Source organism: Carettochelys insculpta, chromosome 4 (genome assembly GCF_033958435.1).
Source record: "Carettochelys insculpta isolate YL-2023 chromosome 4, ASM3395843v1, whole genome shotgun sequence".
In the NCBI taxonomy this organism is placed as follows: Eukaryota; Metazoa; Chordata; order Testudines; family Carettochelyidae; genus Carettochelys; species Carettochelys insculpta.
The window spans coordinates 71,527,679-71,555,057 of NC_134140.1; the positions used below are offsets into that span (position 1 = coordinate 71,527,679).

Here is a 27,379-nt window from a genome sequence, read left to right on the forward strand (position 1 = left end):
ATTAGTTGATCCCATGTAATAGTAGTTACATGTGAATTAATGCAGGTAAATTTTAAATGTTTTATTTTTGCATCAGTATGTTTTATTTTAATAATTATGACACATGGTTTTCACTCCAAATGATTTCCTCAATGGATTTCTACATGGCCGTTCAGTTTGGAGAGCTTGACAATAAAATGATTTATTCCACGTTGATTATATTTTTGAATGCTTTAGTACGCACCATAGAAATAAAGCCACATGAACATACTTTGAATAATTTTTGTGTTCATTCCACACTATCTGAAGATTTAAATTAAGAAATAAAAAATAATGTAGTCATCTTAGTTTGTCATTTTGATGTCACTGTGTATTAAAATGAAAATTCACATATTAAAAGATAAAATAGTATAACATGTAAGAGTGAACAATGAGGAACACATTAAACTGTTCATCTATTATGAATTTAACTTTAAGAAATCAATCACATTAAGGAACATCAACACTGAGAATTCCTTTTTTTTTTCCATTTGTCTTTATGAATTTTTAAACTTGAGGGACCAATTTCTCACTTGCAATGTTAGTGCCCTAGTGACTCACTGAGATGCAACTTTTCCCCTGCTAATAAAATATCAATCCAGGAGCATACTGGGTTCCAATAAAGCAGCTAACATTCCCAATCTCTCTATCCCACACAGTAAAAAGAGAAGATGAGGCCTGAACTTCTATATTCCTCTGAATTGTAGTCAGGGCTGCTTCACCATTTCATAATTCATTTGTGTTGTGGGCTTGTGTGGTGTCATATATATTGCTTGGGAGGTGTCTTCTAATGTGATTTACCAGCTGTCTTCAATTTCGCTTGAAGTTACTTGTTTTAAAAGTCATCTTAACAGTTGATACTGGCATCTGCAAGACCTCATAGATCTATATAGCATATGATTTTGTATGTGCTGGTAAGGTATGGAGAAGAGGAAGATATTTAGGACTTTGTGTGAATATGTTGTGATATTAAGCATGTTTTACACATTTTGGTAAAATTTCTTAAAAAATCTGCTTGCTTTTTTAAATGAAAGTTGAAAAATTTGCACAGCCCAAGTTTCTACATCATTGACTGTGCTGTGATGTGCTTCCTTCTGCTACTGGAAATGTTGAAACAGAGTTGCAGCTTGATACAATATGATAAATTATCTGTATTATAATGGCAAGTATCATAAATTAAATGAGAACAAGTAGGAAAGTAGATAAGAAAGAATGATTCTCTTTAAACATTTGTTGTTGTTTTATGATGTATATGATGGTAGTGCCTAGGAGCCCCAGTTGAAAATCAAGTCTCCATTGTTCTGGGTGCTGTACAAATGAGTAGATTAAATAGACAATTTACTGCAGGATATTTACTAAGGTTTTGAAATATTTTTCTGCAATTGTTTTTAGCTTTAGACCCTGCTAAAGATCCATGCTTAAAGATGAAATGTAGTCGCCATAAGGTATGCATTGCTCAAGACCAACAGACTGCTATTTGCATTAGTCACCGGAGACTTACACACAGGTAAAGTTTAAAGTTATGTTGTTGATTTATGTTATTGATCAGTTTATCTTCACAAATAAGGACTACAACCTGTAAACTATAGCATTTACAATGGGTTGATCTACAATGTACTACTGGGAGGAAAACTGCAATGAAGATTATTTTAATAATTATACACTAATTACTCTGATTGTTGCATATTTGTACATAGTGCGTTATGGGAAGGGCATAGGGTAAACTTCTGATTATAACTACTGTTACATTCAAGGATGTGGTACTTACTCCAATTGCATCAAAAACAATTATCCCAGGAGGTAATCTTCCCCTGCTGTATTTTCATCTTTTTAATTTGAGTATTCTGAAAAGATTTAGAAGTTCTTCCCTTGCAAAGACTACATTGCTATACTACGGTGCATACATTTGTCTGACTTATATGCTTGGACAAGGTAAACACCAACATTTATTTGGTGTTCTTTTTATGCTTAGATATAATATTCAACCACATATTTTGAGGTTGTACCATCAGTTACACACTGTGAGCAAATGTGGGACAGAACATGAACTATTTTCCCACTTACGCTTCTCTTTTGGGAAAATATTTAACATTTTAGCCAGTGGTGGTTTTTTTTTTGTGCCAGTACTTACTGACACCTTGGTAGCCCCAGCCATGGGATTGGCTGGAGGGAGGGGTTAGAAAGCTGGCTGACAACTGGCATCTCTTTTTACAAAAAAGGCACTGGTTTTAGCTATGAAATGTTAAAATATCTTTTGTAAGTGTGAACTTCTGCATATAAGCCCTGATTTAGAAAAACATTTGCTTGTGTGATTAACTCCGATTGACCTTAATTGGCCTTAACAGCTTGCTCAAAACTAAATGTGCTAAAGTGAGTTGGGGCCATAATGATGGAAGAAGTTCAACCAATAAGATAAGTATTTCTTGGCTGGCGGAAAACTGTATCTAAGGAGATAGAACAACTATAAAGCTCTATTTGTTAAGGAATGTTTTTAGTTTCCTGATGTCTAGTTGTGCTAAAATATACACACATGTAGCTGCTCAAAGAAACATGATAATATTTTTTTGGTGTGAGGGGAAGCAATGTTTTAAATTTTGCAGTCACGATTATTTAACAAAAGTATTATTTAACCAATGATTGTCTGTAATTAGATTTTGGTAGAAGGATTTTAGAAATTGAAAGAGTTATTGTCAAATAAGTTCATCTTTGCTAATTTTCAGTTGTGTTTGAACACTAGGGGAAAACATCAAGGCTAAATGCAAAAGGACAAAATAATTGTGGGGATATCCTGAGTGTGGCCAAGTTTCCGATGGTCCAGTAAAGTTTGTTTATGGCCACCAGTTCTGGCTGTGCTACTCTTCAGCGGTAATTTACCCCTAAACTTCTTCTAAGAGTCCAGTAAGCTGTGGAAACTTTAGTAATGATGCTAGAAAATACTGATGTCCCATGGTTGGTTAAATTCTTTTGTTTGGCACTGGTCATAACCTGAGGGGGCCTGTCAGGGCTATCTCCCCATTCTGACACTCTGCATGCAGAAAGTGGTGACCCACTAAATCTTAAAAATACCCTGCCTGCTTTGCTTAAAGATGTGCTCAACATCACAGATTCCCTGTCCCTAGGGAAGTGGGGGTGGGTGGGTAGAGAAGCTGCCACCATGCAAGTTTTTTAAAAAAACCCTTTAACCCAGGAAGACACGCCTGGGGATGCCTTCCCATGGGGTAAGCCCCCACCTCTTATCTTTTCCTTAGGAGAGAGCTTAGGAAAAAGGGCTGTAATCTAATAGCTGGCTTTACAGCTATTACAGTCTAAGGCATGAATATACACAGACCCTTCTCAGGAGACAGGAACCAGATCATTTGCTAAAACTAAAAAATGATTTATTCACAGAACAAGAGAAAATAACTCATTCATACTGGTTGCAGCACAGAGAATTACTTCCCTGGGAGTCAGTTTAGAAGTTACAGAATTCAGGGGAAAGAATCAAGTCATTAATCAGAGCCACTGAAAAAAAATAATCCGCACCAAATTCAGAATAACCAGAACCTCAGCACATGTAACTACACATTTCTCTGATAATTGTATATCTACCACTGATTATGAGACAGCCACGATACTTACTCCTAAGCATCTGGAACAAATCCAGTAACCATTTCTCTCTGTTCTCCTCTGCAGCCACACAGACAAAGACCCCTCAGACTGTAGTTGTTCTCAGTTCAAAAAAGTTTCTCTTCCTCCCATTGGCTCACCTGACAAACCCATGCTGAGAGCCCTCTGTTAGGGTTAACCCAATTCTTTCATGACAGTGCCAGACTAGAGAGGTTCACTTTGTAGTAATATGAGACTTCAGTGCAGCACTGTGCAACAGATCCTTGATGGAGGAGTGGGAGAAGACATTAAGGTTAATTATTGATTTTGTTGATTAGTGAATGAAAATTGAGATTGTGGCATCTAAAATATTTTAAATATCTTCTACTTCTCAGAAGTAAAAACTTTTTAGTTCTTTCAGAGTTTGTATTTTCTGACATAAAACATAGGAACCTAATAATCTCCTGTAACCCATATTATTACAGTGCAGTAGTCCCTTGAATTTTGTGAGGGTTCTGTTCTCATGCACACTCGCAAAACACAAAATTCACGTAAGTTGGTGGGGGGCAGCTTTTTTCCCCTGCGGAACGTATGTTCTACAGCTGGGGGAGCAGCAGGAGCACCTGGAGCTCCTTTTCAAAGGTAAGTCCTGGAGCTGGGTGGGGGCAGTGGGGAGAGTTAAGCCTGACGTTGGATGGGGGCCCATGGTGGGGGGGAGGGGTGTTAAGCCTGGGGTGGGTTAGGGCTGCAAGGGGGCATGGGGAGGTGGAGTTGAGACGAGGCCATGCAGCCCTGCGGGAGTGTTAAGCCAGAGCCGCATGGGGGGAAGGGCAGATGGGGGCCATGTGGGGTGATGGTGGGGGTTGAACCAGGTCTGGGGGAAAGCGGGAGTTTGAGTTGCGCTTGACTCATATTAATGTGAGTTGAACGGAACTCACAATTGCACAGTTCAAGGGTTTACTGTATGCACTTTCATTCTTATAATGTTGTTAATTGGAAACAGGGTCAAATACTATGTAAAAATGTTATTAAAAGATTTGCTTTGTTTGAGGCAAGAGTTCCAAAACTGATTTGACCAATATTTATTTCTTCTGTAATAAATGCAAGCATTCATTGCTCATTTTAGCAATCTTACTCAATTACTCATAATTTTCTAGCAGCCTTGTTCTTGTGATAAATTGATATGACACACACAAGGGCTGATTTGCTTCTTAAAAATGTACTTACACTATGTACATCACCATTAGTTGCATTAATGAAAAAATCATGTCATTCTTTTTCTTTTGTTTTTGTTAAATAGTTGCCATTCTAGGGGTCATATGTGCATTACTCATAGAAACATAATTTACATATAGGCCTGATCTACCTGTCATCATTTGCTTTGTAGAACATCTTTTATTTTCTATTTTTATTGTATGTAGTGGTCCCTTGTTCTGTGGTTAGGAAGGCTTCAGAGACAGATAAAACAGATTTAGCAATTAACATTTTACATGTGGAGTGGGGACATTCTGAGCTGACGTCACCAAAAGAAATCTGAAGAGTTCTAAGCGTATACATAATTTTAAGCACAAGCAGTGCCATTGGTTTCCGTGGGCTTATCACATACTTAAATTCTTTTCTAGATTGGAGCCAAAATGCATGATAATCAAAGTAAGAACATTAACGGCAGGCTTGTAGGCAATAGAGAAAGAAAAACATCTTAATTAACAGCATGTTCCCCTACTTTGACAATTTTGCTATTGTTTTTAATCTCATATCTGTTCTGTTACAGGAGACAGTTTACAAATGAGGTCACATTCAGTTAAAACCCTGTCCATTGTAAAGACCATTTTAAGTTTTTACGAGTGACTGCAAGGAACTGGCAAAGTGCCAAGTTATGAGTTGCTCTACACAGATTGAACCTCTTTAGTCCGGTGCCCCTGGGACCTGAGTAGTGCCAAACAAGAGTATTTGTTGAACATCCAGAGGTCAATGTTGTCTAGCAGTATTACCAATACTTGCACTGCTTGTGGGGCTCTTAGAAGACATTTAGGAGTAAATTACAGCTGAATAATAGCACAGAACACTGAGAGGTAGGACTGGTGGCTGTCAACAAACGTCATGGGATCACATGGAAACTTGGTTACACCTATGAAAAGTGTTTGTCTGGCTAACTAAAATCATCCCAAAGTATGGACATTGCCAGATGAGAGAGTAGGGGACTGGAGAGGTTCAACCTGTGTATGTATAATGTTAAAATAAGATGTCTGTGCAAAGCATACTGAAAGTGAAGCTTTTAGCAGCTCTAGTATACTTGTATGATTAACTTCAAAACCAGGTGTCTCTAACATCATAATTACTGCGAGGATCAGTTCTCTCTGGCTCTTGTAAACTATATCCCTTTCTGTTATGTGCTGTTAACAGTTGCTAATTAACAATTGCTTAGAAAATGTTAACACCCTGGTTATTTCATGAATTCAAACCAGTAAATGCATAACTAATTGGACAAAACTTTTCCTGGATGCTCAGGGACAATTTCTGAATGTAATGCCTGACCTAAGTGTTGTAATACTCCCCCTGTGAGTTTGATGCAGTATTTTTTAGGTTGTCACATGGTTACATGAGCAAATTAGTTTAACAAAACACGCCAAGAATATCACATTTATTAAAGATTGCAAAATCTATAATATAATCCATCCTTTTTTGCAGGGCAGGATACAGTTTCTTGATAGATTTTGTTAAGCTGTAGTTTATTACGTGTCACAATTTTGCCTCCTGTCAGTGCTTCAGAAAAATGGAAAAGGGAAAATGTTTTTTAGTAGTGTAACATCTGAGAATCCAGTGATATGTGCAGAATTACAGAATGAAGGAACATTCCTTTTCAGCTCTGAGGTGATCATCTATCAGGTGCTGTTTTAAAAAAAAAAACAAAAAAACAAAACAAAAAAAAACCTAAAATAAATTCCTGGTACTACAGTACTGTAATAATGGTTCTACCTGATACACTCCCTCGAGTAGCAACACTCTATGACTACCCTGAGGCACTCACTGCTTGGTGAAGAAGCTGATGTGTAATTAATTATTGACCCCATATGAATGAGTTTGACTACTTAGTAGGTGAGAAATGTTTATGCTCATGCTTGTGTTCGGTAAACAATGTGTGTAGGAATTGACTTAAATAAATGAAGTTTTCAAGAGCACTTACAGGTCAACTTTTCGAAAAGGATCAAAGGATCATTTAATGGCTACGTCTACACGAGCCCCAAACTTCGAAATGGCCACGCAAATGGCCATTTTGAAGTTTACTAATGAAGCGCTGAAATGCATATTCAGCGCTTCATTAGCATGTGGACGGCCGCGGCACTTTGAAATTGACGCAGCTTGCTGCCGCGTGTCTCGTCCAGATGGGGCTCCTTTTCGAAAGGACCCCGCCTACTTCGAAGTCCCCTTATTCCAATGAGCAGATGGGAATAAGGGGACTTCGAAGTAGGCAGGGTCCTTTCGAAAAGGAGCCCCGTCTGGACGAGACACACGGCAGCAAGCCACGTCAATTTTGAAGTGCCGCGGTCGCCCTCATGCTGATGAAGCACTGAATATGCATTTCAGCGCTTCATTAGTAAACTTCGAAATGGCCATTTGCGTAGCCATTTTGAAGTTTGGGGCTTGTGTAGACACGGCCAATGGAACTTAGGCTCCAAAATCACATAGGCACTTTTTGGTCTCATTTTATCTCATCCTCTATTTTAAAGACTGATGCTTAAGAACCTGATTATTGCTTGGGTGTTGTTTTTTAAAAGTGTGTACACTGTATTTCACTATCCATTGCTTAATTATTCATTCAACATACACAAAACAAAAGATGGTGTTAATGGAGGTTAAATCTGAGGCTTTTGTTTTGTGGAAAACAAGAAGCTGAATACAGAGTTGTGGCAAGAGTTTGTTGTCTAAATTGTGAAAGAGTAGTAATGAGAGAGTAATATTTTATCAGAAGTGGAATACATCTTTCTTTAGGTTTCTAAGCTGTTGCAGTTTAATTCAAGGTGGTTTAAATGTCATATTCTGCATTTAAGAGCCTGAGACGATGCTTCTTGTATACAGTAATCGGTCTGCAGGAGAGTGGATATCTATTGACCCAGTCATGAGGAAGTCAAAGGAGAAATTGAATAGATAATAGGGCTTAGAGTGGTCCCCCCATGTGCCTTTAAGTGGCACTATACCCAGGGTCTCTCAAGGGCTGTGCTTTGAAATAAAGTGTCATGGCGCATATATATGGGGAGGAGTCAGGAAGGTATGGAGCTGTGTGATAGACTTTACAAGGTTCCAAATGTCAGAAGTGGGCTAAAAATAAGGATGGTGGTGTCTGAAGGAATACAGTTTGAAAGATGACTGGGGTGTAATTCTGTAGTGAGTATGGGATCCTGAATTTCATTGCCTTTGCTGTTACATCTCATTACATCTCAATCTTATCTATAAGAAGTGTTTTTTGTTAAATTTAAATTAATCTTGTATCTCTTACTGCTGTTTTTCTCTATTAATAGAAATAACACATTTCTTAGGTACAAAATTGCATTATCATAGAATTATAGAACACCAGCCCCCTGCCCTAATGGCAGGACCAAGTACTGTCTAAACCATCCTTGAGAGACATCTGTCTAACCTGTTCTTAAATATCTCCAGCGACGGAGATTCCACACCCTCCCTAGGCAATTTATTCCAGTGTTTGACCGCCCTGACAGTTCGGAACTTTTTCTTAATGTCCAACCTAAACCTCTCTCGTTCTGTCCTCAGAGGCCAAGAAGAACAAGCTTTCTCCCTCCTCCTTATGACACCCTTTTAGATACCTGAAAACCACTATCATGTCTCCCCTCAATCTTGTCTTTTCCAAACTAAACAAGCCCAGTTCTTTCAGCCTTCCTTCATAGGTCACATTCTCTAGACCTTTAATCATTCTTGTCGCTCTTTTCTGGATCCTCTCTGATTTCTCCACATCTTTCTTCAACTGCAGTGCCCAGAACTGGACACAATACTCCAGCTGAGGCCTAACCATCGCAGAGTAGAGCGGAAGAATGACTTCTTGTGTCTTGTTCAGAACACACCTGTTAATGCATCCCAGAATCATGTTTCCTTTTTTTGCAACAGCATCACACTCTCGATTCATATTTAGCTTATGGCCAATATAACCCCTAGATCCCTTTCGGCTGTAGTCATTCCTAGACAGTATCTCCCCATTCTGTATGTGTGAAACTGATTGTTCCTTCCCAAGTCGAGCACTTTGCATTTGTCCTTATTAAACTTCATCCTGTCTACCTCAGACCATTTCTCCAATTTATCCAGATCATTTTGAATGATGACCCTATCCTCCAAAGCAGTTGCAACCCCTCCCAGCTTGGTATCATCTGCAAACTTAATAAGCTCACTTTCTATGCCAATATCTAAATCATTGATGAAGATATTGAACAGAACCGGTTCTAACACAGACCCCTGCGGAACCCCACTTGTTATACTTTTCCAGCAGGACTGAGAACCATTAGGAACTACTCTCTGGGTACGGTTATCCAGCCAGTTATGCACTCACCTTATAGTAGCTTCATCTAAATTGTATTTGCCTGGTTTTTTATAAGAATATCATGCAAGACCGTATCAAATGCTTTACTAACGTCTAGGTATACCACATCTACTGCTTCTCCCCTATCCACAAGGCCCGTTATCCTATCAAAGAAAGCTATCAGATTAGTTTGACATGATTTGTTCTTTACAAACCCATGCTGGCTGTTTCCTATTACCTTACCACCTTCCAAGTGCTTGCAGATGATTTCTTTAATTACCTGCTCTATTATCTTTCCTGGCACTGAAGTTAAGCTGACTGGCCTGTAGTTTCCTGGGTTATTCTTATTCCCCTTTTTATCGATGGGCACTATATTTGCCCTTTTCCAGTCTTCTGGAATCTCTCCTGTCTCCCATGATTTTCCAAAGATGATACATAAAGGCTCAGATACCTCTTCTGTCAGCTCCTTGAGTATTCTAGGATGCATTTCATCAGGCCCTGGTGACTTGCAGACATCTAGTTTTCCTAAGTGATTTTTAACTTGTTCTTTTTTTATTTCAACTTCTAACCCTACCCCTTTCCCACTAGCATTCAGTGTGTTGGGCATTCCTTCGTCAGACTTCTCAGTGAATACCGAAACAAAGAAGTCATTAAGCATCTCTGCCATTTCCAAGTTCCCTGTTACTGTTTCTCCCTCCTCACTGAGCAATGGCCCTACTCTGTCCCTGGTCTTCCTCTTGTTTCTAATATATTTATGAAAAGCCTTCTTGTTTCCCTTTATGCCTGCAGCTAGTTTGAGCTCATTTTGTGCCTTAGCCCTTCTAATCTTGCTCCTGCATTCTTGTGTTGTTTGCTTATATTCATCCTTTGTAATTTGTCCTTGTTTCCATTTTTGATATGATTCCTTTTTTATTTTGAGATCATGCAAGATCTCCTGGTTAAGCCAAGGCGGTCTTTTGCCATATTTTCTGTCTTTCTTACACAGCGGGATAGCTTGCTTTTGGGCCCTTGGTAACAGAGAGGTAGTCATGCTAGTCTGTATTCTAACAAAGCAAATCAGCAGTCATATAGCACTTTAAAGACTAACAAAATGATTTATTAGATAATGAACTTTCTTGGGGCGGACCCACTTCTTCAGATCTGGAGACATGGCCTTTCCAGTACAGACCAACTGTTATATAACACACAGGTCCAAAAAAAAATTAAAATAAAAACTGGCAAATCAGATATATAGAACTGAAGCAGAGGGTGAGCAGTAGTGTTAACACTGTGTGTATGGGCAGGTGCACAGAAAATGTTTTGGCATAACTTAAAACATTAAAAGGTGGATACATATTGCCATATAAATGTAAATATGCTATGCCAAGGGTCTGCAAACTTTCTGAGGCGGAGTGCTGAAACTTGACTTTTTGACCTCTATGTACGGTCCGAGTGCTGGTAGTACAAAAAAAAAAAGTCAATAATACTCCTACTTAAAACAGCTTCATTAATAAATAAAGATGAAGAGCTTTACCATTCCAATGGTGGTTGGTAGCATTAGCTGGTCTTTTGTTAATCTGCAGACAGTGTGGCTTTGAGCAAGCTCCCAGGTTCATAGGTGAGGAGGAGGAGTGGGACTAAGCTTCCGCCTTGCGTATGAGTGAAAATTGGCTTGTGCGCCATGCTTGGCACCCATTCTGGGGGGTGCTGACCCATGTGCTATGCCATAGCTATTCCTGCATGTATGTTTAGGGCTAACAAACCATTGATTAGCACATGAGAAGCCCAATAACATTTTCTTCCCAAGACATTTAAAACATGAACATCCATATTATTGCTGTGTATTTTATAAACACATTGTCTGTGTAGTGAAGCACAAAGATTGTATGCAAGTCAATATTTTTCAATGTACAAACTGGTCTGCATTTGCTTGGAGATTAAAACTCTGAAAATCCTAGCCTCCATCCATAGGTTATTTATAGCACCCATGCCAGGATGTAGAGCATGGTATCATATTGCAAAAATGGATTTTAGTTTTATTATCTGGAGGTCCCCTCTTTAGACTAACATGCCAGTAATACCGATGTTGCAAAGTTGATGTACAATCCATGACAGTGTTCCTTAAGAAAGTCTAGTTGCTATTTATTGATTTTTTTTTTTTTTTAAGTTTAATAGCTGCTTACAAGAGATTCAACTTCTTTGAACAGGAAATAGGCTCAGATTTCTTGGTCATAGATACAGATTCCTTTGTGAGCAGCTGATTCCTCCTCCAGTGCCTCCTGCATGGACATATTTTTTCCAAAGAGGGTGGCTTTTATTTTATTTTATTTAACTCACACTTCTTTATAGAAAATAATTTGTTTTTAAACAACTGCACTTCGGTTGAATAATTCTGTAGTTACAATCTCAAAGATTCAAAGCAGGATGGCTCAGGCTCCCGTTAAATTCAATTGTAGAGATTTCCCCAATGACTGCATTGTTACTTGGATCAGACTCACTTTCTAGCCAATTAAAAATACTTCTTTTTTCATCCCCACTTCTCCACATATTTTTAAGTACAACAGTTTATTATGCTTTTCTTAAAAAACAAAACAAAACTCCCCACCAAGCAACAATGGACTTGCTTTAGGCAGATTGTAGAAAAGTTGCAAACACTCCTATTTAGAATGTCGTCATTTCACATTGTAGCATTGCTCTGTAAAGAAGGCCAGCTGGTGCAGTTAAGTCCCTTATTGGGAATTTTACTCTGATTCATTACTGTGATCTGTAATAGTGTAAAGAAACACTCAATCATTCTTATGCTCCAAGCTCTATTGAAGCTACTGAAGGCTTTCTGTTGCTCTGCATAATTTGTTCAGCCAGTCTGCCAGCTTGGAACTGTTTCAAGCTTGTTTTATTATCTATGTTTGTTTGCAAAGGAAGTGATGCTGCACGTAGGCTGAATTTACAGTAATTATTTTGTAATAGGTTAATGAGGAACCCTACTTTCTTCACAATGATAACATTATATGGCTTTGATTGGTCCTGTCATTGTGTAAATTATAGAACTGAGGTAATTCTCGTAGTCCAACAACTGAAAAATTTGCTTATCCATAGTTTAATTCAGCTCGTCAAGTAACGGTCTTTGCTTTTATGATGTCAGAAATGGAGAGGTAAAAAAAATGTGAATATTTTAGAGGTTTTAATATTATGCTGCAGTTAATATCAAACATTCAGCTTCTTAATTGCTAGCCTTTTTACCTTATGGCAGAAAAAGCTTATTGAATGATACGCTGTATCATTGGTACTGGTATCCAAGTGCATAACAGAGTCTAATATTCCCTCAGTTCACATTTCTTCCATTAAAGTTAGTGGGAGTTATGGATGCACATCTAGAAGAGAATAGGACCCCTAAGGGAGTCCATTCTCTCGTTATGTTCGTAAGTAACTTCCACCACATTAATGGAAGAGATGCATGCAGTTTGAGAGAATAAATATTGTTGTAGCAGCATTTCCATTATAATCCATATTATTTATTAGGTTATTACTTACCCATGGAATGTGTTCTGCTTGGTGAAACTTTGCAAACGGGATCGCATGTGGGAAACTGTTTTCAGTAACAAAACAAAAAGCAGTCAAGTAGCACTTTAAAGACTAGCAAAATAGTTTATTAGGTGAGCTTTCTTGGGACAGACTCACTTCTTGAGACCATAGAAGTGAGTCTGTCCCAAGAAAGCTCACCTAATAAACTATTTTGCTAGTCTTTAAAGTGCTACTTGACTGCTTTTTGTTTTGATAGTGTATAGACTAGCACGGCTTCCTCTCTGTTTTCAGTAAGAGGAAGAAAGGGAAGAAAACAGCCATGCATATCTCAGAAACAGAGTTTTTTCCGATTTGACTTTTAGGCTCTTATAACAAAACGTAATAGAGAGGGAGTGAGGTACACTTCTAATTAGGGAGATACGACAACATGACTTGAAGAGTACTTTTGTGTTTTTATTTTAATATTCCAGATTACAGGACAGCAGACTTCAGAATTTTACATTGTGCTAGTTCAGAAATCAAAAGTAGGCTGTGATTGTTCTAAAATTTGAGTTCAGGACAAGAGCTTTTTTTTTTTTAATTAGAATCTTAACTTCTGGGACATGATTATGGCCCATAATCATAAAATTCAGCTTTGATTATCCAAATCGATTGTTTTTATTCACTGATTTCCAAAAAAACTCATCAAATAGTAACAGCTATTATGCATATTGTAAACTCTTTATGGCATTCACAGTCTTTTCCTCCCCCGAATATGTACTGTACCTAAGGCAGTCCATGACTCAGGCTTCTAGGCACTGCAGTAATAGAAATTTCTGATAGTAATATTAAAATTTCCTTCATCAGGAAATATACATAAACCAAAAATAAAAGACCAGTTTATGCCTCTGATCCTTCTAAGACTTAGCCAGGTAAATGTAAATTCAGGGCCTATGGTCTTCAGATCTGTCTCATACTTTTCTATTTTGTTGTATTATGCTGCCAATATCAGTTATTTATATCTCTGTAATAAAATACAGTAGCAACAATAGAATGCCTGCCGTGAATGATTTCTCACAATTAGTCTATAATTTGGTGTGCTAACTTTATATTTTTAAATATTTTTAAAAGAGTATTCACCCATTCTATAGATGTTGCTCAAATAGTCCTGGTGGGATGGATTAAGAGATTGGGGGTTTATTTATTTGTTTAATTTACCATGTGGATTTTGTTCCCATTAAAATGGGAGCTCCTGGAACTGACTAGTGTCAAGCCTAATGCATTTTGCCTGTTGTGTGTGCATTCCCATATAATTAGTTTCAGTATTGCTATACTGATCTTTATCGCGTTTTTTTTTCACTTACAAGGTCCTCTTTAGCAGACTGTCCATTGTGGAAAATTGAGTAGGGGTGTTGTGCTTAGAAAATAGATCCTGTCCAACTAATTTCCAGTTGTGCTCTCTGGTAGGGCATTCAGGCTTTTGAAAGGTTAGCTCTGGAATCTGGTGACCCTCTATCGTGTTAAAAATAGAGCAAATGCTAGCAACCAAGTATTTATATTGCAGTCATATACCACTCATAAGCTGTGTCTACACGTGCATGCTACTTCGAAGTAGCGGCACTAACTTCGAAATAGCGCCCGTCGCGGCTACACGCGTTGGGCACTATTTCGAAGTTAACTTCAATGTTAGGCGGCGAGACGTCGAAGTCGCTAACCTCATGAGGGGATCGGAATAGCGCCCTACTTCGACGTTCAACGTCGAAGTAGGGACCGTGTAGACGATCCGCGTCCCGCAACGTCGAAATTGCTGGGTCCTCCATGGCGGCCATCAGCTGGGGGGTTGAGAGATGCTCTCTCTCCAGCCCCTGCGGGGCTGTATGGTCACCTTGTGCAGCAGCCCTTAGCCCAGGGCTTCTGGCTGCTTCTGCGGCAGCTGGGGATCCATGCTGCAGGCACAGGGTCTGCAACCAGTTGTCAGCTCTGTGTATCTTGTGTTGTTTAGTGCAACTGTGTCTGGGAGGGGCCCTTTAAGGGAGCGGCTTGCTGTTGAGTCCGCCCTGTGATCCTGTCTGCAGCTGTGCCTGGCACCCTTATTTCGATGTGTGCTACTTTGGCGTGTAGACGTACCCTCGCAGCACCTATTTCGATGTGGTGCCGTGCAACGTTGAAGTTGAACATCGACGTTGCCAGCGCTGGAGGACGTGTAGACGTTATTCATCGAAATAGCCTATTTCGATGTTGCTACATCGAAATAAGCTATTTCGATGTTGGCTTCACGTGTAGACGTAGCCATAATGTGTTTTAGTTGATTACATTATTTTTCTTTCTGGGGTCTACATAGCTTGAGCCCTAAGTTTGAGGGTGCAGCATATTTTCTTTTAGCATGAATAATTTGTCATCTGGCACTAAGCATGGATGATTTTAGATTTTTGCTTTTTTTCATTTCTGTTTGTATGGCAGTATTTTGTTTATATTTGAATTTTCAAGTATGCAAAATGGAAACTATGAAAATCTCTCTCTCTCTCTCTCTCTCTCACAACTACTGTACCAAACTTCTGGAGTGCAGTAGCATTTCACATGCAGGGTTGAATCCAGTATCATTTCCATTGCTTACTTTGAGTGCTAGGATCAGTCTTTTTCTTGCATAACTTGAAGGCTAAAGCAGGCATATACAGATACCTAGGCTGCGTTTGCACTAGCAAGTTCTTTCGAAAGATTTTTCAAAAGAAGGGGGTTCTTTTGAACGATCTCGTGGAGTGTCTACACACAAACGTTTTGGAAAGTAAATTGAAAGAATGCAGATGCTGTGCTCCTTTGGAAATTGCTTTTCCTTTCCTGTTTCAGGAGGAATGCCCCTATTGAGAGCTTCCTACAAAAGAAAACACATGTAGACTCTCCATGGGGCCCTTCTTTTGAAAGATCAGTCTTCTTGGGGCCTGATTTTTCGATCCTTGGCCCGTTCTTTTGAAAGAGCCGGGGGGTGTGTGCGGGGGCTGTGTGGACACTCTATCAAAAGAGCAGATCACTGTTTAGATCCACTTTTTTGTGTGTGGGCGCACTCTTTCAAAATAAATTATTTTGGAAGAGATATTCTGGAACGGCTTCTTTCGAAAGATCTTTTTAGTGTAGACATAGCCTCTGAAGGTTAACAATTTTGGAATAACATACCAGCTATTTTGAAATTTTTTCGAAATAGCATGTTTGTACTGTAGATAACAGCTGAATTACTTTGAAATAACTTGTTATATTGAAATAACTAGGTGGTCAAGGTGTAGTCTGAAAGAAGAAAATTAAATTGGTGTGACATGATTTGTTTTCAACAAATCCATGTCTGCTACTTAGAACCCTATTATCCTTGGGGTGCTTACAAACTGTTTAATAATTTGTTGTAGAATCTTTCTAGCTGTCAGATTTAGACTGACTGGACTTTGTTCCCTTTTTCGAAAGATAAGCACTACATTTCCCATTCTCCAGTATCTTGGGACTTCATACCTATTTTCCATAAGTTCTCAGCAATAGGTAAATGGTTGAAGGGGTTCAGAGAAGAATAAGAAATGCACTGAGACATGGAAAGATTTCTGGATGAACAGTGAAAGATTGGGGCTACTTAATTTAGAAAAAAGATGGAAGCTGTATCCATAAAGCAAATAGGCCACTTCCACTTACTCACTTCATTGTCCTCTTGGTCTCTTACTTGAGAGGCTGCAGATTTAAAACAGTTACATGGAAAATTATACATAAGCATCATTTGATTTCTTTGTGAACTCAGTGCTACCACAATATGACTAAGGTTAAAAGCTTACTGAGGCTCAGTGGATGTGTTGCATGGATAATCAGAGCACAGTTACATGATATAGGAAATAAAATAGGAATGATGCAAACAATCACTCTTCAGGCATCAGCTAACCGCCAACTTATGTGTTAGGAAGAAGCCTGTGTTACTGGGTGGGTTATTCCATGATTGGCCTCAATGGGTTTGTGTGCGCTTCCCTGTGAAGTGTCTAGTGTTGGCCAATGTATAGTATATTGAACTAGGCGGACAAACATCCTTGGGACAATTTGGTGCAGCAGTTTTTATCTTTTGCTGTTCAGTATTTCCTTTATGTTGATGTCTGTCTAATGGATCTTTTTATGATGGTATATGAGTGTCTTCCCATTTGTTTTATTCAAGTCAGGTAAAACAATGGGAATGTTAGAGTCAGATGTGCGTAAAATATAACCTTGATCATGCAAGTGTGAGTTCTGAAGCATTTTAAAGCAATATGCTTAGGTAGTTTATATTAATTAAGCAGTAGGGGTCTCTGTGTTGTTTATTTTTGCAAGTTTTAAAATATGGTTCATAATTATGTGTACATTTTATTAGAATCATTTTCTTTGGGCTTAAATATTGCCCTCCTGGAGCTGATGCCCAGAAACAGCCACATATGTATCTGAAATTTAGAAATTGTCCATAAACAAACTAGATAAATCTACTTTCATTGTCCAAGCTCAATCATGTTCAAAAAGTAAGCAGTCCAGCATAAAAAATAATTTAAAAATTGCTTCATTTGCTGTAATCTAAGGTGAGGGTAATTCAGATTTGTTTTCCTCCTTTTTATGCACTTTTATACTGATGTTAGTTCTGGCTATCTGTGCATTTTTTTGTATTCTGTTCACCGTTCCAGAAAAATCAAATCTAATTGTCTTCAAGTATCAGAGAGAGAGCCATGTTAGTCTGTATCTTCCAAAACAGCTAGAAGTCCTGTGGCACCTTACAGACTAACAGCTATTTTGGAGCATAAGTTTTCATGGACAAAGGCCCACTTCATCAGATGCATGAGTGGAGAGGGGTTCAGAGGAGGATTTAAAGAGGAGGGTCTCAGTAAAGGGGTGGGCTAGAGCTGACACATCTTCACCAGAGATAGTGTCACAGGACCTAACATCATCAAGGGCTCTTTCACCTGCACATCTAGTAATATAATATATGTCATCATGTGCCAGCAATGCCCCACTGCAATTTACATTGGCCAAACTGGACAGTCTTTATGTGAAAGAATAAATGCACATCAATCAGACATTAGGAGTGGTAACATACAAAAACCTGTAGGAGAACACTTCAATCTCCCTGGACACTCAGTAACAGATTTAAAAGTAGCAGTCCTACAGCTAAAAAATTTCAAAAATAAAATGGAGAGAGAAATCTCTGAGCTGCAATTCATTTACAAATTTGACTCCATCAACCAAGGATTAAAATGGAGACTGGGAGTGGTTGGCCCCTTACAAAAGGAGTTTCTCTGCTCTTGATGTTCACACCTCCACATTAGAATCTGACAATGGGCCACATCCCCCCCGAATGATCTGACTTGTTTCCTCCTCTCTTGATATATACTACTGATAATGGGCCATTTCCACCCTGACTGAATAGATCTTGTCGGCTCTGGCCGTCCCGTTTACTGAGACCCCCCCTCTTTAAATCCTCCTCTGACCCCCTCCCCCACTCATATCTGATGAAGCGGCCCTTTGCCCACGAAAGATTATGCTCCAAAATATCAGTTACTCTATAAGGTGCTACAGGACTTCTACTTGTCCTCAGTTAGAGTTCCTACAAGCTGTAAGACTGTTTACCTGAAAAAATGAAATTGTGGTGCTTCATTGTATATTAAAATTTCATGTAACCTCTCCTTCTTGCAAGCTAAAACCCCTACATCTGGTAAGTGAAGGCAAATGTAAATTTAAATTGGCAACTGACTTTTGACCCAGAGTTTTAATCCTTATAGTGAGTTGATTGTAATCGATAATTGAAACGTTTACATTCCTCTAACAACATAGTAATAGTGCCACATGATATCACACAAAGAACAAACTATTACTATAGAGCCTTCAGAACTACAACCATCTATCTATCAACCATCTATCTGACCAAGTTCAGATAAAATAATGCCTTATAAGATTACCTGTATGTCTGATATAAGCAAGTGGGAAGAGGGGGGAATATAAACTGAATTGGAAGAGAGCAGCAGGTCATCTGTAAGAGCCAAAAAATCTTTTGAGAGTGTTGTTTGATCTATAAAGGCCACTGTAGCAGAGATACAAAGAATTCAATAAAATCTAGTGGAAGCTCTTGTGGGTATGCTTTGACTTCCCATTTTTGAGGCAATACGACGTGATCTTTATCTGCTACTGTAAATTGGCTCTGAGAAAAAACTTTTGTGCTGGATTTCCCTACTTATTTTCAGGTGTCACCAGCCTCCATTCAGGAAATCAGCAAAAATAATATTCTGGGTTGAAGGCTATGTTTTGTTTTGTTTTTGTTTTCTCTTTCTCTAGGAGGTTATAGCTAAAAAGGAAGTGATATGTGACTGTTTTCCTTCCATTTTAGGTAAAGATTAAGAATATTAGAGATGGCGAGAGCTAGTTAGATTGTCTGTCTGCAAGAAGTGTCATTTTCATAAAAACACAGCTATTAATCAGTGCCAAAACATGCAGACTGTGCTGACATATATCATTCTCTTGGAAATTCAGAAAATCAAAGCAGCTTGCAAGTGCTTCCCTGACACCTTTTCTACAGGTATCTGAAAACCTCATAACTTGTCTGCAACATAGGCTAGCATTAATCTCATTAAGCTAAGGCATCTCTGGTTAATACTATTTAATTTTTAATTAAAACAGGGAAGATATTTCCAATCCTTAGTGAGCAAACAGCAGAAGGTAACCTTTGGTTGAATATACATTATATCTGAGAGCTTATAATTAAAGCAATGAGATTATTCTATCATTTGAAAATTATTTTAGCAAGTTAGGATAGGTTCTGGTTGCTGAATGCAGGCCAAGAAATGCCAGCAGTGGAGATGCCAAGACAGCTTGACCATTTCAAGACTTACTCTTCTTCAGTACCAGATAGTGGAAAGAAGGTTTAAATGGTCCACTTCTCATACATTCATTCATTCATTCATTCATTCTGTTCTGACTCTGGACTTTTATTTACTCCCAATTTTAGAGCAGTCTGAAACTAGAATCAGGCCCAGTGTTGCTAATTAAAATTATAGGTTTCCCATTTGTATGGTAACAATTTACTTAACTTAAACCCTGGTAGTCTGAGTGGAGCATAGGTTATCTATAAGTTTCCGCCATTTCATTCAGTCTCAAGTCAAAAGTTCTAGCTGACTCCAGGAGTACCCCAGTTGTTGTCTTTCAGTCTCAGTAGATCTTTTTGATGTTGTCACAGGTTTTCCTCTTTTACGTTTTCCTTGCAGGTTCCATGTGAGAGCTTGATGGACCATGCTGCATGATGGTTTTCTGAAACACTGGCTTAGCCATCCCCCCTTTCTTATCTTGATTTGAACGACAAGTGGTTCTTGTCTTGCTCTGTTCCAAAGATCCTCCGTATCTGACAAAGTCTTGCCATTTAATGCGAAGGATGTACCTCAGGCATTTGTTATGAATGTCTGTAGCTTGTGATTTTGAAGACTTTTAAGTATGTCAGGTCTCGCATCCATACAAGAGCGCACACTTCACATTTGTGTTGAAGATCCTCAGTTTTGTCTTCGCAAATATTATTTGCAATCTCCATATGATGAAGAGTCTTGAATGCAGTTGTTGTTGGTAACAGTATAAATACACATAAGGCCTAGTCTCTGATAATATAGCATATTAATATAAATGGTTATTGCAATATCACCAAAAACAGCTCCAGTCCTTGCAGAGGTACAGGAAAATGATTAATCAAAACTGTCAAATGAAAAAGTTGAGTTGTCAAGTTTCAGAGAACATCACCAGGGAACTGGAGTGCAGTGGGGAATAAAGGAGGTAGGAATGGCTAAAGGACAGTAAGGGCAATGTGACTAAAAAATTTATTAAGCGTTATAAACAAATTTGTCATCGTGCATTCTGGAGTGAGGGTGGTCTTCGAAAGAATGACTAGAGTAGAGGGTACCATGACATATCTCAGCTCAGAAGAAATCCTGATTCATTCAAGGCTGTTAAACCTTCTTTTAAAATCCTTGCAAAGGAGCAGTTTGGAGCAGTTATCCAAACAGATGGATACAATTGTATAATAGTGTGAAGCATAGCTTGATATTGCTAGATTTAGTCACTAGAGGGAGATAATTATAAATTCTCCTATTTGGAGTTCTGCAGCTAGTTCAAGATTTTTTTTTTTTATGTATGGCATTTACATAAATGCTGAATGCTTGAAGTTTGCTGTAATGTCGTGTCAATGGAAAATATTTTATAGTGTGGTTCATTAGACGCTGATTTCAAATAAAGTTTACAGTGTATAATATTATAAATTGTTGCCGTTCCCTCCCCAGCACTTCCAACATTTGGATGTGATAAACTGTGACTCTGGAAAAAGTATAATAATAAATAGAAACAAAGGCTGGGTCTACACTTACCTTGAATATCGATGGCTGCTATGCAATTTTAGTATTGCCAATTGTATACGAAAAATGGATTTTGCAGCCATCGATATTTGCCCCTGTCCTCACTGCAGAATGCTGACAGAATCGTTCCTCCTGTTAGCATTCCTTAATCCTTATGGCTTGCAAGGAATTCTGGGGTCGACATTGACCCTGGACTGCACCGTGAAACGACACCCCAGAAGATAGAAACTAAGCGTTCGATCTTCTGTGTTGAGTGTACACCCAGCCAAAGGGGAGTAGAGGTGGAAAGAGGAAAATAACCATTCCCATAAAATAAGACACAGAAATCTGCTTTAAATTATGCACTTTCAGAGAGAGTCCAGAGGGGCCTGCATTGTTAATATAGTGCACAAGGATATGTTGTATATTTACTTTTTCTGAAATGTCAAATGTAATGACAGACCTTATTAAAAACTCAAATACAGTAAAAGATTTCAAATATTATGACTCCGTTAGCTAACACTTTATCAGTCTGTGCCACATTGACACTGTAGGTGTTGTATTGGATCTGCATTTCTTCTTGTTCTGTCATGAAGAACTCTTTAATATTGTCCAATAAGAAAACAGAAAGAGAAGGCCTATTCAGAGCATGTGTATACTGGAGTGTGTATATTATGTGTTCAGGAAAAGAATCACAATTGAAATAGATGTGCACAGAGGAATTGAGAACATATTGTTTTGGTTATGTTTGCAGACCATACCAACCGTAAATAAGGAATTTCAGATGTAGTGAAAGAGCAAACAAAACTGTAGAATTATCTGGAAATGTCAGAGAAACCAGCAAATTTTAAATGCTGTTTATTCATGTATCCAATTAGCTTTGGCATTTTCATACTCTTCCTTTCTTGTTCTGAGCTCTCATCTTATCCTTTGATTCTAGTGCCATTCATCAAAACTGCAGTTTTAATATTATCCTCCCGACAACAATGCACCTTTTGTAAATATCATTTAATTGATTTATATTAACTTTGTCTGCTCTAAGGATGAAACCACACTTCTGAAGACAATGAAGCCATTAATTTCCTCTGGAAAGAACACTTTGAAGATCTTCTTAACCATAATTCCATGGTTGCAGATAAAGTTCTTGAACGAATCCCCCAACCACCTCCTAGGGATGAGCTTGGAGAGCCTCCCAGTTTGCATGAGGTACAAAATGTCATCAAGAACAACAGAGCAGCAAGTCCAGATGGGATTCCCTGCTGAAATCTTTAAAGATGATGACCCAGAGCTAGGTCAGCAGCTATAACTGGTCTTCCTTAAAATTTGGATAAAAGAGGAGATACCCAGTGAAATGAGGGACAGCCTGATTGTCACCCTTTTAAAGAAGGAGGAGAAAGAAAACTGTGGAAAGTATTGTGGTACCTCTCTCTTTGCCTCTGCAGTCAAAGTTGTGGCATGGATCCTTGAAATTCACCTTCTATCCTTGTTGGAAGAAATTTTGAGAGTCAGAGAATGGTTTGCAACCAGGTTGCAGAACTGTGAATTTGTTATTCACAGAATGGCAGCGGCAAGAAAAGGGCAGGGAGCAAAGCCAACCACTGTACCTGGCTTCCATTGATTTAAGTAAATCTTTGATTCAGTGACCCATTGTGCAGTCTGCATTGCACTTTTGAAGATTGGATGTCCTGATAAATATAACTGTGTTCTAACATGGCTCCATGACAACATAAAAATGACTGTTCTGAGTACTGCTGGCTCCCAAGTACAAACAGGAGTCAAACAGGCTTGCTCTGCCATCATTCCAACCCTGTCTGCAGTTTTTAATGTCATCATTATTTATATAATTCCTGGGAAATAGAATGGATAGAAAGCTGTTCAGGCTCAGCAGGCAGAAAGCTGACAGCAGGATTTCCACCACATCTCTTGCAGAGCTTCAGTATGAAAATGCGGGTTTTGTCCGGTCTGAAAAAGACCTTTAAACTATACAGTAAACCCTCAAAATGCACGATTTCAAGTTGCACTTAACTTGCATTGATGCAAGATAAGCACAACTCAAATCCAGCTCTCCCCAGCCCTGGCTGTACCCCTCTCGACCTCACGCAACCCAGTTCAAACCTGTGCCTGACTCTGGCTCAACATCCCCCCTCCAGCGGCCCACTCTGGGTAAACCCCTCATGGCCTGGTTCCATCTCACCCCTCCCATGCAGCTCAGCTACAGCTCAACACCACACACACACACACACACACACACACACACACACACACACACACACACACACACACACACACACACACACACACACACACACACACACACACACAGCTCCAGTTCATCCCCTCCCACTCCCTCCACTGATTGGCTCTGGCTCAGCTCCCCACACACCCCCTCCCTGCAACACTAGCCCATCCCAGGCTCAACCCCCTGACCCCCTTCCATGGCCCCAGCCTACCATAAGGCTTAACTCTCCCCAGCTGCCCCCACACAACCCCAGGACTTACATTTCAAAAGGAGCTAGAGGTGCTCCTGCTCCTTCCCCAGCTGCAGAACATGCATTCTGATGGGGAAGAAAGCCTCCCCTCCTCCACCGACTTATGTGAAATTCAAGTTACATGAGGGTGAGTAGGAACTCAACCTTAGCATAACTCAAGGGGCTACTGTACTGAATGATTTTGCCAATGCTGAGACATATCTTTGGTCTCACATTCAACATCAAGAAGACCAAACTAATCCATTATCCCTCTCCAAATGATGTAGCACACACTCCATCTATTAAAATCAGTGGTGAAGTATTAGAGAATGGAGACCATTTCCCATACCTTGGAAGTCACCTCTCATCCAAGGTAGATATTAATGCAGAAATCCAATGTTATCTGAGCTTTGCCAGTGCATCCTTGGCTTGTTTATGGCACAGGGTTTTTGCAGATCACAATGTTCGAACAGAGTGCAAGCTTCTTGTTTATCAAACTTTTATTCTCCCAGTATTTTTATGGGTCTGAAATACGGACAACCTACGGGCATCACTTGAAAGTCATTGGGCTTGTCTACACTAGCTCCCTACTTTGAAGGAAGCATGGTAAGCAGGGTGTTGGGAGTTTATTAATGAAGTGCCGTGGTGCACATGCAGCACTTCATTAAGCACATTCCTCCCCACGGCAGCTTTGAAGTGCTGGCTCGTGTCTAGCCATGGCTCACCCACCGGTACTTCAAAGTGCCAGCGGGTGAGCCACAGCTAGATGTGAGCCGGCACTTTGAAGTTTAACACTTCGAAGTTGCCACAGAGGGGAATTTGCTTCATGAAATGCTGCATATGCACCACAACACTTCATTAATGAACTCCCAACACCCTACTTACCATGCTCCCTTCAAAGTAGGGAGCTAGTGCAGACACAGCCCTTGAGAGGCATCACCAGTACTGCCTCTGCAGGATCTCAAAGATCAAATGGTAAGACAGACACACCAACAGGAGTATTCTGGAAGAGGCAAAGACCACCAGTATCAACACAATGATTATCCATCAGCAACTCTGCTGGACTGGTCATGTTGTCCAGGTGCGAGACCATTGCCTCCCATTATCTCAGCTGAATGAATGTTAACTTAACATAGGAGGCCAACGAAAGCATTATAAAGCCTTGCTGAAGGATAATTTAAAGAAGTGCAATATTGACACTGATGCTAGAGAGACATTTGCCCAGGATTACTCAAAATGGAGAAAAGTCATTTGTGACGTTTTGAACTTGCCCACCTACAAGCTGAGGAGGCCAAGAGGCACAGGAGGACAGAGGACATGGCCAGTAGCCTCCTGAAAACCTGGAAGCATCTGTCCTCACAGTAATAGAATTTGTGAATCCTCAGGTGACTGATAAGGCAGATCCTTGCACCACAACTCCCATGGAAGATGATCATACTCTGCAGTGAGCGATCGCTATCCCTAATTTAGTAGCAACATGCTACTTGATTTTTTTTTTTTCGGTCTTGAAGACCTTCCAGACTCTTGAAGAATTTCTTCAAAGTCATTTGCCAGTTGTGATTCTCCATCTGTTCTGGAAAAATTACGATATTTGTGTCAGAATTCAGTAGAAACTAAGAAATACACAGTATATTTTTCAAATAATGTTTGTGGAAATAAATGTACTATTAAGGTTCTGTCATCAGCTTGTGCAGAGTCCAACTGACTTTACTAGGATACTGAATGGGAAAAGGAGTCTTTGCTAGCATGCACATTGCAATGGTCATACCCATATATCTTCAGTAGTCTAATGCAGAATTGTTAGCCTAATGTGCATGTGAAAAGTTTATGTAAGAGCCTAGCTATAAACCTAATTTTATGTTAAAATAGGTGAGTTTACATGGGTTCTGCAGTGCAGGTTCAGGGCCTGAGGTGATAAGCTGTTGGTGGCAGAGACCACCTCTGAGTGTGTTTCTGCCTTGCCTAGTACAATGGGACCTTGTTGTCACTTGAGGCCTCTACGCATTGCAGTAATACAAATAAATAATAATATCTACATTCGTATGCTGCAGTCAGCACTCCAGCTCTTATTGAGAGGGCGAGTCTAGGCAACTCTGCACTTTGAAGGATCAAGCCCCAAGTGAATGAGCAGTTTGCCAGTGAAAAAAGATCGCGTTCACATATTTTATGTGCAAACTCAGAGATTTCTGAGTCCTTCCACTAGCAAGAGCTATAGAATGTAAACAGAACATTAATCCAGGTAAACTAAGTCCTGAGTCTTTAAACCTGGACCTGATTTCTGTCCCATGTGAATATACTTTCTTGATATTTTTTTTTAAAAACACCTAATCAAAGACATCTTCCTCACCGGATGATGTGGTGCTTACCCTGTCTCCCCCCGCAACAGATGACACCGGGTATTTCCAAGACCTTTTTTGCTGGGTGGCACAGTCACTGGACAAAGACACACAAGACGTCCCAGTGAAGCAATACTGGCTTCCATGTATGAGACTGCCTCCGTCATCCCCTAAGGTGGCATTGCCCATGGATGAGGCCATCATTGTTCTGGCTGTGGTGGTGTGGCAAACCCCAGCATCTGTCACCCCTACCAGCAAGTGGGCAGATAAAAAGTACTTTATAGTATCCAAGGATGCTGGATTTTTATTTACTCATCCACACCTTAATGCGGTGGTACTGGATGTGGTCTGCAATAAGACCCGCTCATTCCACTCAACCCCACAAGATAAGGCTAGCAAGAATTGGGACATTATGTGCCCTGAACTAGACAGCCATGCTGGCAGATTATGATTACAGTATCGTCAAGGAGGGCCACACGATTGCTATCATAGCCATGAAATCGGGCACAGACATAGCCAACACAATGGCATGTGTCACCGCATCAGCGGTCGTCATGTGTTGCACATTGTGGCTCATCCCCTCGTGAATGCCTAAAGAACTGAAGCAAAAGGTTGAAGACTTGCCATTGGACAAGGTGAATGATGTCCTTCATTCAATAAAGATCTCTAGAACTATGCTGCATGCCCTTGGAATGTATACACCTCCAGTTAAGCAGGCTCGATCCTCGCATTACCAGCACCCTCAGGACCATTTCCAGCAGTCCCACCAACAGTCTTGCTTCGAGCAGTGTCACAAATTCAAACTGTAGTGCTGATGCTCTGGCAGACCACACCAGAGCCAGCAACCCTTGGTGCCCCACCCTCAACCTTCCAAATGGCAATTTTGATGGTATGGTTGATAGTCTGATCCAATGTTCTCAACAGGGCTTCACAGACACACAACTGTTTCACCACTGTCTCTGCCCCTTTCCATGCCAGTAGAAGGTCAACATCACAGACAAATGGGTGTTGGAGTTGGTGGCACGGGACTACTCCATCCCCTTCATTTCTAAGCCCCGTACTTGCCCCTCTACCCTGTTCCTCTTCAGGGACTCTCTTCTCACAAAAATCTCCTCAACCGGGAACTTAACACCTCCTTTGAGGGCAATTGAGTTCATCCCTGAGGAATTACAGGGCAGGGGCTCGTCTCCACTTACTTCCCCATCCAGAAGAAAAGTGGAAGATGGAGACCTATTTTGAACCTCAGATAGTTCAACAAGTACATCCTGTACAAACACTTCAGGATGGTGACCCTTGCTACCGTTATTCTGTCTCTGGACAAGAACGACTGGCTCTCAGCTCTTGACCTACAGGATGTATATTTTCATATCACCATCTGTCCAGCTCGCCGATCCTTCCTCTGCTTCACTGTGGAAAGCTTCCACTACCAATAGTGGGTCCTCCCATTTGCTCTTTCAACAGTACTACACATGTTCTCCAAAAATTCTGGTGGTGGTAGCTGCTTACCTTTCTCGTCAGGGGGTCATTATTTTTCCCTACCTGGACAACTGCCTCATAAAGGGACTGTCGCTCCCCAGTGTGTGACACATGGTACACATCACCACATGCCTCCTGCTCAGCCTGGGCTTC

The 27,379-nt window shown here is 39.9% G+C and overlaps 1 protein-coding gene across 1 annotated transcript in view; it reads left to right on the forward strand.

Annotated features, from left to right (window-relative positions):
- The window catches only part of SPOCK3 (SPARC (osteonectin), cwcv and kazal like domains proteoglycan 3), a 414,135-nt gene that overhangs the window by 197,579 nt on the left and 189,177 nt on the right, over window positions 1–27,379 (forward strand). The window contains exon 4 of the mRNA XM_074993065.1: window positions 1,411–1,525. Within this exon, the coding sequence (XP_074849166.1) occupies window positions 1,411–1,525 (115 nt within the window). The remainder of the gene's footprint in view (window positions 1–1,410; window positions 1,526–27,379) is intronic.